At 35.9% G+C, this 15,000-nt stretch overlaps 1 protein-coding gene across 1 annotated transcript in view; it reads right to left on the bottom strand.

Moving 5' to 3' along the window:
• Window positions 1-11,790, bottom strand: part of LOC135201200 (cell adhesion molecule Dscam2-like) — a 236,823-nt gene extending 225,033 nt beyond the window's left edge. Inside the window, exon 1 of the mRNA XM_064230078.1 lies at window positions 10,729-11,790. Coding sequence (XP_064086148.1) covers window positions 10,729-10,822 — 94 coding nt within the window. The 5' untranslated portion in view covers window positions 10,823-11,790. The remainder of the gene's footprint in view (window positions 1-10,728) is intronic.
• Window positions 11,791-15,000: the final 3,210 nt, after the last annotated feature.

Genomic DNA, 15,000 nt, shown 5'->3' with positions numbered 1-15,000 from the left:
ACTGAAATATGGCATGGCATTACCGCAGATTTTATTCATAGTGGCACACGAACCCTCTCTCCTACCGGACGAACGAAGAGCTTTGAAACTGGATCGTAAAGATGTGGATTTTTAACGCTAATGGTCGAGGTGCGCGCCAAAGTTCCGTATTTTTTCAGTCACGATGCGCGGTTATCAAAGGATGGGGAATGCGTTTAATCTCGCAAAAAAATATTTTTGTTTATTTCGTTCCATTTATTCCTTTTTCGAATGAGTTTTGTTCCTTACGCACTTTTGGAATTTCAATTAGCAGTGTCATTCATTTTCAGAGCGGGCGTATGTGAAACACGTTTAGTCATATCTGCATGATAATTTTTTTCTATTTCGCGTAAAAAATATATTTTGGCAAAAGAAAATAAGTTGAAATATGGTATGAATATTTTGCTTATTTACAGAAAAAAAGGATTTTTTTTTCTTATTGAATTCATCATGTGATTTATTTTCACGTTGTTATGAACCTGTTATTTCAACGAAATAATTCGATGCCATATTTCATATTTCATTATGCATTTAGACCTATTTATTAGTTACGTTCAGCTTTTTCTTTGACTGACCATCACTTACGTACGCATACACAGACACGCACGCACACACACACAACACACAAACACACACACACACACACACACATATATATATATATATATATATATATATATATATATATATATATATATATATATATATATATTATATATAATATATATATATACATATATATATATATATATATATATATATATATATATATATATAATATATATATATATCCAATGTAGCACGGAGGAACACGAACGCGAGAATATTCTTAATCTACGTGTATTTTAGGAATATTATATATATATATATATATATATATATATATATATATAAATATATATATATATATATAATATACTATATATATATATATATATATATATATGCTAGGAAGAGTTATGGTGTTCAGCGAGTTATAATAGAAAAGGAATAAGTATAATAACAAAAGCACCAAGTGGTGCAATTAGTCAGATCAACACCAGAAATGCCAAAGAAAAGTCACATTATTTTGGCTCAGTTCCGAGTAATACTAACCATACAGAAATACACAACCCCCCCCCCCCACCCCCGCTTCTCCTTCCCCATGACAACAACAAAGAGTTAACACATTTAATGGTAAGTTTTACGTTTACCTTTTCTCCTCTATCCATTGGCCCATTCCCATTTCTGATCATTCCACGAAGAAAATTATTAAAAATGAACAAAAATAAAGACGGACAGAATAATATTAGCAAATTCATCATCGTAGTTGCTTTAATAAATAGCCTGATGTATTCATCTTTCTGTACTTTTTTTAATGAGTGAATTTATAAATGAAATTGAGCTATTTAATTTACCAGTGATATCGTCAGTTACTTTATTAATGAAATTATGTTAGCATATTTATGAAAGAGGTTGATGGTGAATTTATGAATGGAATTTTGGTAGTACACTTGTGGCACCGAGGGAGTAGAATCCTACCTTTGCAATTTAGTTGTTAATTGAACTAGTACGCTATGGCGTTTTTGTACCTAAGCTGAAATTGCTGATGTATTCATTAATGCAGATACTGTCTTTTTTTTTCTCAGATTTTGTACACACACACTCACACACACATTTATATATATATATATATATATATATATATATATATATATATATATATATATATATATATATATATATATATATATAAGTGTGTGTGTGTGTGTGTGTAAATCATATCACATTACCGTGATTCATATACATACATCGAGCTACAAATGTCCTTTAATATCTAATTCGCTCTACCTGGGAATTAATATATTTTAACCGAAGGGGAATTTTTTTGTTGATAAGAGATTTGTTGGCTCCCGGGCGCGAACCATCGAAACCAAACAAATCCGAGGTAGAGCAAATTAGATATTAAAGGTCATTTGTAGCTCGATGTATGTATATGAATCACGGTAATGTGATTATAATTATATAATGGCTACGTGCTGTCAAAAGCCCTACAACGTTACCGAGTCGAGGTGAGGTGGGTTGATGTAGTCAGGTTGGGTTTTGATTTTTGGTTTTTTAGTATCCAAACAACGAATACCTGAGAGCGCCAGGTATTTGTAGGTGAGAGACGGCATAAACTTATAGCCTCTTGCGGTGGCGGTGTGGGTTTAAGCTTCACTGTCGTCCTGGATTTGTTTGGTTTCGATGGTTCGCGCCCGGGAGCCGACAAATCTCTTATAGACAAAAAAACAAAAATATTCCCCTTCGGTTAAACATATATGAACATATATTAATTCCGAGTTAGAGCGAGTTAGATATTAAAGGACATTTGTAGCTCGATATATATATATATATATTATATATATATATATTATATATATATATATTATAATATATTATATATATATATATATATATATATATATATATATAAAAAATATATATATATATATTATATATACGTACTTGTATATATATATGTGTGTGTGTGTGTGCGTAAATGAAAACGGAATTGTTTGTAAGGCTCGAAAAGGGACTTCGTCTTCCGAAGCAAATACCGTTTTATTTCTTTAACGGTAAATGAAGGTTTGAATACTCCCACCTTAAAGTCTTCTCAAAAGCGCATTTCATTGTTTGTATCTGAATACAATTATATATTTTACACATCAGTAAATAAGTCACAAAATAAAAGATAAACACACATGAGACTCACTTTTAAGGGAAGAATCTACGCGAGCGTTTTTCTGCCATCGTCTCTGATTGTTAATGAACATAGCCCTTTTATACATGACATCATTTCGTCGGCAGTAACTTCCACATAAAAATTAGTTTCCTTTAATACCAAAAAGTCATCAATAGGCTTCAGAATGCAGGCCCTTCCCTTTTTACTCCCCCCTCCCAATGAACCCCTCCCCCCTTTCCGAACTGCTTAAATGATTTGCAAGTTTCAGAGATTAAGAGATATTCCCAAAAAGGAGATTTCAAATGGACAGTGACAGCCAGCCGACGGCGTCCGCATGGGTAATTAGGCCATTAATTGGTCCAATTATGGCCTTGAGTTCCTCTCTCTCTCTCTCTCTCTCTCTCTCTCTCTCTCTCATTTGATTGCTTACTATTTTTGGGGGGTTTATCCCCGTGCGGCCTGTCTATACCAAACATTCTCCTTTTTTGCTCTCTCCCTCTCTCTCTCCCCAATGCCAGTACCATATTCAGTTTAACTTTTTATTTTTCTCTTTTATTCGTTAATAATTCCAACGTTTCAATTTTTTCTTTAACTAAACCAAAAAAAATTTAATATGGAGTGAGATTTGTATCCGATTCCGTTGAGCCATGAGAGAGAGAGAGAGAGAGAGAGAGAGAGAGAGAGAGAGAGAGAGAGAAAGCAATCTAGACACCTTGACAGTAACAAATCGCGACATTTATAATCAAAATTATTTCTTTGAGTTTCTTCGATCCGTTCAAGATGCTGGATGTCGCACTTCGTCTCCTCTCGTAAGTCTTCTTTTGTTAAATCGCAATATTACGCTTATACACAAATTCTCAAATCACAATATATATATATATATATATATATATATATATATATATATATATATATATATATATATATACATATATAGGCTCTAGTTTCTTGATCGAAAAATCTAGTATTTTTTGTATAACTTTATTGTAATCTAGTGGCTACGTAATTCTTTTCAGCCTCAGTGTTACATAACTTATGGAATTTCTCTTTGTGAAGTGTTACCACCTGTCATAATTATTAGGGCAATGTTTTCATCCCATATTTTTATAGAAAATGGAATTAAAATATCGCCCTAATAAGTATGACAGGTTGCAAAACCTTACAAAACTTACATAGACAAAGAAAATTTGCATAAAATCTGCCTAGGACACAGTTTAGAAACATGAAAGGCTCCATTTTCAAACATTTTCATTCCTCCTGTTCTCATCTTTCTATTACTTTTACCACATCTATTCAGTACTCCGTAATATTTTCTAACAAGAATTGAATGAGAAATATGAGAAAATATGATGAAAATAGTGACATAGCCACCGTCTCCCATTCAGCCGCGCGCACAATGAGACGTGGCATCACGGCTCCTCCACTCATTCACGCACAAAGGGGGTGCCTTGGCAAACTCCCATTTATAATTTAGAATTCCCATTCAATTTATTCATCAAGCGCAACCGAGCTATTCTGAACGCTTCATCTGTTTACGTTAGTGCGGCTGAACGCCCTCACGTTCATCCTTTCTCCTGGAGATAAAGTTCGTGTGGTGTTTCCCAGTTACTGCCAGGTAGTATGTTAGACTTATGATCTTGTCTGGTGTGTTAGACTGGAGGTCTTGCCTGTTGGGTTAGACTGGTGATCTTGTTTGGTGTATCAGCCTGATTGCCTTGCCTGGTATATTAAATTGATGGTCTGGTCTGGTGTATTAGACTAATGATTTTGTCTGCTGTGTTAGACTGATGATCTTGTCTGGTGTGCTAGACTGAAAATGTCTTGTTCGTCTGGGTGACTAGATTTAAAGACTTGTAAAATTTTCATCTGAGGTGAATGTAATTAGACTGATCTCTGGTGTTTTAGGTTGATCTTGTCTGGTATGTTAGACTGAAAGTCTTGTCTGGTGTTTTAGACTAATCCTATGTGGTGTGTTAGACTGATGGTCTTGTCTGGTGTGTTGAACTGATGATCAAGTCTGGTATGTTAGACTGATAATCTTGTCTTTTGCGTTAGACGATGGCCTTGCCTGTTGTGTCATTGATAGTTTTGTCTCGTAAGTTAATTGGTGGTCTTGGCTTGCATTTTGTGTTAAACTGAGGATATTGCTTGTTGTGTCAGCCTAAGGATCTTGTCTGATGTGGTTGGCTAAAGGTCTTGTCTAGAGTATTAGACAGAAGGTCTTGTCTGGTGTTTTAGACTGATGAATCTTTCTCTGTTCGTCCGTTCATCAATAATCTCGCTCTTTGTATTGATATATTGATATCTATTCATGCGATGCTATTGTTCTCTCTCTCTCTCTCTCTCTCTCTCTCTCTCTCTCTCTCTCTCTCTCTCTCTCAAAAATTAACATATCTTCCCCCGAAAACTGATCTTCCATATGAATATGGTAATGCTTCAGTTGAGTTCCCCTTGGCTACTTAAATTATACGCTTGTAGTACTAGATTAGTATCCCCAGGCAATAAAGAAAATAAACTTCAACCTTAAGCCTATCTTATTAACAAATGAATTTTTCCCTCCTTTTATCTACCAGTTACTGTCAGACACTGTATATTATAGGGGTCTTGTTGACCATTGTTGTTGTGACATTTTATTAAAATCATTCATATTATTGTAATAAAGCTGCATGCTTTGTGGGTTGCGTTGTCCATAGTTTTGTGATGACATTTTATTCAAATCATTGATATGACTGTAAAATATTCCATATTCCCTGGGCCTTGTTAAATGTAGTGATTATTTGTTGGTATGGTGTTTTTACGTTGCAGTTATTCAGCAACGGGACCAATGGCTTTACGTGACTTCCGAACCACGTCGAGAGTGAACTTCTGTCACCAGAAATACACATATCTAACCCTTCAGTGGAATGCCCGAGAATCGAACTCGCGGCCATCAAGGTGGCAGGCAAAGACCATACCGATCACACCAATGAGGCGCCGTAGTGATTGTGACGACTTTTTATTCAAATGAATCAGCCAATTCATAGCATAATTCCTTCAGCCACCTTCCAAAACGTGAACATTTAACACATTTCTCAAAGGAGAAGAGACGGCAGTGTTGATAGAGTCTTTCCTTTCCGGAAAAGAATGGTAATTTACCCCCACGCTAATTAAAACGCCGTTCGGCGGGGGAGAATTTGAAAGAGAGGATAGTGGGTGCGTGATCGACCATTTTTTTTCTTTTTCCTTTTTTTAGGTCCCTGTGTCTTTCAGTGGGACATGTCGACGTCATTGTGCCTTCGTTTGGGTTTGTTTGTATGGCTCTCTTTGTCTCTTTGTTTGCAATTTTGTTCGCCTGCTTGCTTTTTGTTTTTGTTCGTTCGTTAGGATATCGGTCTAATTGGGCTCGCAGCGTTTTTGAATACCTTTTGTACGTGAATTGCCTTCTACAGACTACGGAGTATGTGCCTTGTGGCAATATATTACCCTAGACTCTCTCTCTCTCTCTCTCTCTCTCTCTCTCTCTCTCGTATGCTACACTTTGCTATGAGACGCGAGACGACTTCTGCCGTGAAAGAGGCGTCCTGAAATATCCTTTACAAATTGCAGTTTCTGAGAAGCGAACAATCGGGCCACTTCACACCGTATGTTTTCCCCCCTTCCATCCCGCACCTCCGCGTCGCTCCTTTTCCCAAAATTCGAAAGTAAACCTCAAGCAAAACGCTTCCCTGACACTCAAAGAACAACATTCAGCAACCATTACACAGAGAGAGAGAGACACACACATACACACGACAGCGTATCTCCAACATCAACCATGCCGAGGAAAATGTCTCGAAGCGACACCTTGACACTTGAAAAAGGAGCAGCAGCACTACACGCTAACGTATCTTCTTCTCGCGCCTAGCAGAAAATGAGAGTCTACGCTCGCGCGATGCGGCTTCTGGCGGGAAGCGAGAGAGAGAGAGAGAAACTTTCCTACCTAAATTTACGCCCTTTTACAAACCCTTGACTTCCAGATCGCTAATAAAAGTGCGCGAAATGATAGGAAGAAGAAGTCAATGAGACAAGCAAGTAGTCAGCGATGTCATGATTCTGGAATATTGCTTTTCGGCGCGCGTGGTGCCTCCCCCAGAAGGAAATTGCCCTTTTCGGTTGGTATTTGCTCAGAGAAATGAATGCGCCGCTCTTGTCAGTGGCTGGATACACGACAATCGAGATAAACCTCCCAGAAATTAAAGAAGACATTTCGATGATAGTTACGTAAGAGAAGCAGAGAAAATAATAGTTGAAGAAAAGCAAGCTAACAAAGTAGGAATCAGAAAAAGAACAATTATTACTGCGTCAGGTTAACGTTAAATAAATGATTATTCAAAATTATTACTCATAAAATGCGGGAGAACATTTCGACCGTAAGGAAACTAAAAGTCATTACCAATTTCAGAGAGAGAGAGAGAAAGAGGGGAGGTGGAGGAGGAGGAGAGAGGCAGGCAATAAAGTTGAAAGTTGCGCGTTATATCAGAGTTCTTAAATGTGATGTTTGCCGGCAAGTTCAACGCCTTCTCTCCTTCCCAGCAACGTTCGTTATTAGCTACAAAACATCTTCTTCTTCTTCTTCTTCTTCTTCTTCTTCATGAGCATTTTTATTTGTTTTACCTACTTTCGCAACTGTTATTATGTTTCAGATACCTTTCGTCAAATGTCCTTAATTCCTGTCATCAACTTTTTATTTCTAGTGATTTTTTGCCTGCTCTCTTTTTACCCCTTTTCCCCTTCAAGGTTCTCGTTCATTTTCTCTTGATGCTCTTCGTCTCTCTCATTATTTCTATCGCTGTTTCCCCGTAGGGCTGGGGGGGGGGGGGGGGGGGGTGGGGGGGGGGGGGGGGGGGGGTGGGGGGGGGGGGGCGGGTTTGTGCCGTCAGTGCACCTCATTCGGTGTAATGTAGGCATTACTTAACGTTCTTTGCAGCGTCTCTTCGGCCCCTAGCTGCAGCTACTTTCATTCCTTTTGATGTACCTCCGTTCATATTCTCTTTCTTCCAACTTACTGTCGACCCTCTTCTAACAATTGTTTCGTAGTGCAACTGCTTTGAGGTTTTCTTCCTGTTACACCTTTCAAACCCTTTACTGTCAATTTCCGTTTCAGAGCTGAATGGCCTTAGCTGCCCCAGCGCTTGGCATAATGCCAAAAAATCTATATAAATCAAATCAAAGCTATCGCTGTTTCCACTCCTCTTTGTCTGCCGGATCGAATCCAGTGACCTCCTGGTCCCACTGCTTTAGTGTCTACTCTGAGTGGTCATCTTCAAACGTGTGTTTGATAGATTTGTTCGGTAGTTTTAAATGTTTTCTTGCTGACTTCAAAAGTCATATGTACTTGTTAAAGATGCGATATTAATTTTGCCATGATAATTTTAATAAGTGACATTCTATCAACTAGATATTGTAAATTCTATCAAATAGATATTGTAAAGCAAGTGTTTCTCTCTCTCTCTCTCTCTCTCTCTCTCTCTCTCTTTGTAATAAACATTTTAATGTAATAAAGCGTTTGACTCTTTCTCTCTCCTGACCCTTTCTAATAGAATAAAGTACCTTACTCTCTCTCTCTCTCTCTCTCTCTCTTCTCTCTCTGTATAACCACCATTTTAATGGAATAAAGCGTTTGACTCTCTCTCTCTCTCTCTCTGTATAACCACATTTTTAATGGAATAAAGCGTTTGATTCTCTCTCTCTCTCTCTCTCTCTCCTCATTTCCTCTGACTGAGCCTAAGAGAAGAATGGAAAGGAAGTGGAAACAAAAAAAATAAGTTCCAGCAGACGGAAGTTTCGTACTTTAGGCAAAAGTTTTTCGACAGCCTTGCCTCTCTCCTCGGCCGAAGCCAGCAGACACGCTTGCTGCAACATAGCTGCAAAGGAAAAAAAGGGGGGAAAAAATATGGAAGCTGGAGAAATAAAGCGTGTTGTTGCTTTTGTTGTTTTGGCATTCTTTATCTACTTATTATTATTATTATTATTATTATTATTATTATTATTATTATTATTATTATTATTATTATATTTTGCTCTATCACAGTCCTCCAATTCGACTGGGTGGTATTTATAGTGTGGGGTTCCGGGTTGCATCCTGCCTCCTTAGGAGTCCATCACTTTTCTTACTATGTGCGCCGTTTCTAGGATCACACTCTTCTGCATGAGTCCTGGAGCTACTTCAACCTCTAGTTTTTCCAGATTCCTTTTCAGGGATCTTGGGATCGTGCCTAGTGCCCCTATGATTATGGGTACAATTTCCACTGGCATATCCCATATCCTTCTTATTTCTATTTTCAGATCTTGATACTTATCCATTATTATTATTATTGTTATTATTATTATTATTATTATTATTATTATTATAGCTGTTTCAGCTGCATTTAATTTATTTAGAATCTTCTCAATTCTTCTTATTGTCTTTTTCTCATCAGCATGTAGCTGGTATATCATGTTTCCTAAGGACATGCAAAGATTTCAGTTGTCTTAGGTTTATTTCCTCTGCCGTTGAAACAGCTATAATATACAATGCTACTACCCTCAGAGAAGGCCTCCTTCCTTATCATTATTATTTATTATTATTATTATTATTATTATTATTATTATCGGTTAACATCAGTTTAGTTATTGTACAAGCAGACGCGTTTGCAGCAACATAGCTACATAAAAAAAAAAAAATATGGAAGCAGGAGAAACATAGTTGTTGGTCTTGTTCTGCCATTCTTTGTCTATTTGTTTTATTATATTGTATAATTATAATAAGAATTATTATTATTAAGTTTAGCTAATGTACAAGCCATGATCATTGTGTCAATTTGCACAAATAATTTTTTTTTCTCTTCTTTCAAGTTTTATAAAATTATTTCCATTATCTCTGTCTCCCTCTTATGTAATTTTACTTTATCTCTCCTCTGATCATCATACTTGTATACGCTTTCTTTTAGTACTGTATATAGTAGCGTTTTTCTTATTTCTCCATTATAATTCTTCCTCGGATACATTAATCTCTTAACAACCCCCCCCCCCCTCCTATTCTTTCGTTCCTGATCATTGACCTTCCTTTGCGCTCTCTCTCTCGCTCTCTCTTCTCTCTCTCTCTCTCTCTCTCTCTCTGTGATCCTTATTTACTTCTACCATAAATTCTTGCAAATTATTCTGTCTCTTCCTTCCTTACTTCCCCTTCCTTCCATTTCAACTCCTTTTTTTTTTTTTTTTTTTTTAACTTCCTTCGGTTTCAACTCTTTTATTTATTTTTTATTTATGTATCTTAACTTCCTTCCATTTCAACTTTTTTTTTTAATAATCCATTTTTTATCTATTTATTTTAACTCCCTTCCATTTCAACTCCTTAATTTTTTACTTTTTATTTTATTCTATTTATTCTATCTTATTTATTTATTTATTTATTTTTTTGTATTCCTCGTCTTTCTTCTTCATCTCGTTCCCGCACTTTCAACTCTCACATTTTTTTCCTAATATTTAGCTCTTCCTTCTCACACACTTATCACGAGTTTTTATTTTATTTTTTATTTTTTTTATCATCTTCTATCAATCTCATATCGAAAGTGAACGATCTCCTTAAGTGAAACGTGGAACGTAAAATCATAACACACCAAGCGATAAGAACGAATGAAAAACCTACCTTTCATTTTGCAAAACATTTCATTCTCCTTTCGTGAGAGGGAGAGAGAGAGAGAGAGAGAGAGAGAGAGAGAGAGAGAGAGAGAGAGAGAGAAAGAATTGTCGAACCAGTTTATTGGTCTTTTCATTCATGTGGGTTACTTTTATTACAGACACACAAACATGCACACACACACACTTTTATATATATATATATATATATATATATATATTGTGTGTGTTTGTATATATAATATATATATGTTTATATTATATATATATATATATATATATATATATATATATATTATAGATATATATATAATTATACATGACAGATACATATATGCATGTTTGTATGTATGTATACGTATAGCACTTACCTGAACAACTGATGATAGCGATGAGAAGAATCAGCAAAGACAAGAACACAAGCGTCCGTAGGACACCGGAATGTGTCCTTGCCTTCCCGCTCATAGTCCCTGCTTTACTCAGTACGAAGGTACAAATTTTCAAATCTCATACATGGCGAAGATTCGAAAACGAGAATTCTTTTCCACACTTTCCTCGCTCAGTTTCGAAATGTTTCGGTCTCTTGTAATGATGTATAGTTAGGTGAACGCACAAACTATGTTCAATGGGAGAATTAAGTTGGATACGTGTTGTTTTATTTCCTAATTGACTGTCTTTTTAATGAAGTTTTCATGAAAATCAACAGTTTCCAAAAGGTTTCACAGTTCGTAGCAAATTTGAACTTTTGTGAAGTAAAAACTTACGTCACATCATTGTTTCTCCTTTTCAATATTCATCATTCACAAGTTTCCTATTTCACTTTAATGCCATCTTTCCAGCTACTATATGTCACCGATTACTCATACATTTAGTCAGCTCATTGATAAAAGAAATTGCTTGGTTCTAGGAGTAAACTTTCTCAACTTCCATGTTTTCCTTCTGTTTGTGTTAGTTTTTCAATTGCTAATTTAAAATTTTCTTATTTTTCTCCTTTTACATTTTATGTGGTTTATCATATGATGCAATTTACTCTCAAAAGTCCACAGATTGCTTTTAAATGAAAAAAGTTATGAAAAGTAGGCGGTTTACTAGTGTATCCCTTTAACTTTCAAAATGCTGATTAGTCAATTTAAAATACGTGCACTCACTCAGTCCTCTTCACGGCATGTGTAAAGTCAAAGAATGATTAAGTCAGGAAAACTGGCCTCAGCATCCTTTAGTTAAATGTTTCCAAAATTACGTATAAAAGCACGAATAATCCTTCCGATATTCTAATAATATGAAGAGCGTCTGTCTGCTCGAACCCGGCAAATCATTGCAAAAGAACGCAGTGACCTCCAGAGCCCCACCGGCTCGAAAGAATTGAAACGGTGTGTGGCGAAAGCACGTGTGGGTGTGTCAGACTGGAGCAGCGCGTACACCCACTTAGCACGAGACCCACAACGCTACTGAGACCTCTCTCGGCTTGGCGCTGTTTTTCTAACCCGGCGCTCCTGGCTGAAGGAGCTGTTGTGCCGAGTGACATCATATTACCCATTCTTTTAATGCATTTGTAGTGGGGCGGAGGTTAGTGAGGAAAATGTTAAATAGTACTTTTGGTTTATTAAGCTCTCAGTCCCTGATTTCTCTCTGATTATCCATTACTCCATATTTCTTCTCCCATCGTCATCTGTCGTTCCACTCAGTATTGTATTGTCCTTTCCTTATCTATCAGGTACTCTGACTCGATAGATTTATCTTGAGCTAAGGTCTCGTAATTCGGCGAAGTTCTTCATCACAAAGGCGTAATTTCTGTCAATTTTATTTTAGTATATTTTTTTCTTTTCTCTAATCTATCTCAAATTATACAAATGTTGGTGATGAGAGGGAAGACCAATTCGTCTTTTTTTTCTTATCAAATGTCAAATGAGTTTTAATTTCCATTAGAGAGACAGCAATGTTTGAGGAATAAATATAATAAAGCTACTTATAAAACTTAGTTTAATATACATATATATACATATATATATAGATATAGATATATATATATATATATATATATATATATATATATCCCAGTCACCAAAGCTTTGTATTAACCTTTCCTGTCACCGTTTGGGGCATAACTGTTATATCTGAAAAGATAGATTGTTTCGCGTATTCGCGTATATATGCTGCACATCCAGCCACAGGTAGCCGTGCGTACCAATATTGTTCATTTATCACCGACAGATATATACGCAAAGCTGCGTACAAGCGCATTAGCGCTTACATGTGTGCGTGTGTGTGTGTGTGTGTGTGTGTGTGTGTGTGTGCAGTGAGGCAGGCCTATTATGTCTTTAAATGTCTATCCCTTTGACTTCAGAGATATCCGGTTTTAGTCATTTTCCAATAATGCTTGTTAGTTTTCTGTACAAGAAAACTGTTGCGGTGACTTTTTTGTCTATCCGGCCGCCCTCAGATCTTAAAAACTGCTGATGCTTGTCGGCTGTAAATTGGTATGTTGATCGTCCACCCTCCAATCACTAAACAGACCAAATTGCAGACCGCTAGCATCAGTAGTTTCTATTTTTATTTAAGGTTAAAGTTAGCCATGATCGTGCATCTGGCCCAGCTATAGTTGCCAACAACTCAGGCCGCCACTGGGCCGTGGATGAAAGTTTCTCACAGCTTTATAGCTATACAGAAAACCCGATCACGCATTTTTTTACTTGTTGCTTCCGGAATTCACAAGCAATCTTTCCCCATCTTCCTTCGGATATTCATTACCATAAAACCGGAAACGTAAACGTCCCAAGAAGAAGGGAAATACGAAACTTACAAGTTGTTGAAAAAGAGGTGGATAAGGAGATACTTCAGGAATTCTGCTTAGATTTCAGTACATCTGCCAGTCCATCTATCGATGCAAACAGTAAAGATAGTGAGACTGCGAGCCTGCAATACAGAACGCACGAACGAAATCCTTTATTCGGTCTCAACATTTATCTAGACCAACGCTAAAAAATACTTTGCAATGAAACTTTAAGTCTCAAATGAAAATTTTACATATACCGATGTTGGCATCAATGTCGAAAAATGGCTCTGAATCCTACAATAATATTTTGCAAGCTCATTGTATGTATGTATATATATACATATATATATACATACATATATATATATATATATGTGTGTGTGTGTGTGTGTGTGTGTGTTTATATATATGCATATGTGCATGTTTATATATCTAAATATGTATGTATGCATACAGATAATCGTATATACATCATTTACATACACACACACACACACACACACACATATATATATATATATATATATATATATATAGTATATATATATATATATATATAGTATATATCATTTACACACGCGATGCTTTTTATATACTCTACAATAGTAGGCTACGCCACAATTGTCGTTTAGTATCCTATTCACTATACCTTGGGAATGACTGTACCTTATGTTAGATATATATATATATATATATATATATATATATATATATATATATATATATATATAATATTTATATGTGTGTGTGCGTTTACTGTATACATGCATGGGTCGTTTATTCACGGAGACTGTATTTCATGCCTTCGATTCATGGAATTAAGACAGTTGTAATCTTCAACCCTTTCAACTAAAGGTTAAATTCAGCTCACTTTCTTTTTACACTATCGTCATCACGTTTTCCTTCTAACTTTAGCCTTGAATCCGGATGAAGACGAGCGGCAATTAATGGCGGATTAGGATTACTTCTCTCTTCTTCTTATTCTTCTTTTACTTCCTTGTCCACCTCCCCGGTTTCTGATTGCTTGGAATGATGTTGGTAAGAGAGAAATAAATTTACCTTCTTCCGGTTAAAGTTGAGAGATAGCGAAATTTTTTTTTTAGCATTTTCTCGCTTACTTTTGTTGAATATATTCATTGATTTGTCTTCTTTTATACATTAATTTGCTTATTGTTTTACGTACATTGTGAAAGGAATTGGGCGACTGAAGTCAAGTCACAAGGCAGAACGGAGAATGGTAAAGGATAATAACAGGAATCTGCATATTCAGAAAAAGAGCAGAGAAAGAAGCTCTTTTGCATTAAGAGTAAAAAGTCAATGACCAAGTGACTCTTAATAAGAGATGCAGGTGGACTGATGCTGCCATTGTTTATAGATAGTAAAATATAGTCAGAAATAAACTAAATGAGAATTTAAAGAGTTCATTTAAATTTGAATATGTCTGAGAAATCAACTTTTGTTGGTTCGAGAGAGAGGCAAAAATTATATCATTGGAACATACGCAAAATGTTAAGGTACAGTTATGAGAGCGCAATTAAATTGCTGACTTGGATGAGTAAGGTATGCTGACTCAAGAGAAAGATTCCTGAGGAATGAAAGAGAGGAATTATAGTGTTTTATATAAGTATAAACTGATGATACTAGCTTAAGAAAAGGGACAGATTCAGGATCACGAGTTGATTATGAATGTTTTCGGTGAGAAGCTTGAAATTAAAGATAAGAATTAGTGATGTGGCGCAAATTGACATAGAGAAAACTGGAGACAAAAGTATTTTATGTGCAGTCTGGAGAGTGTTGAGAAATAAGTATAAAATGGAAATCTCGAGAAAACGGACAGAGGTACCGCTAGAAAAAATGTCTCGAAGGAGCA

Source organism: Macrobrachium nipponense, chromosome 28 (assembly GCF_015104395.2).
Source record: "Macrobrachium nipponense isolate FS-2020 chromosome 28, ASM1510439v2, whole genome shotgun sequence".
NCBI classification, from domain to species: domain Eukaryota; kingdom Metazoa; phylum Arthropoda; class Malacostraca; order Decapoda; family Palaemonidae; genus Macrobrachium; species Macrobrachium nipponense.
The sequence above is the reverse complement of the archived record's forward strand: the minus strand, read 5'-3'. Positions and strand labels throughout refer to the sequence as shown.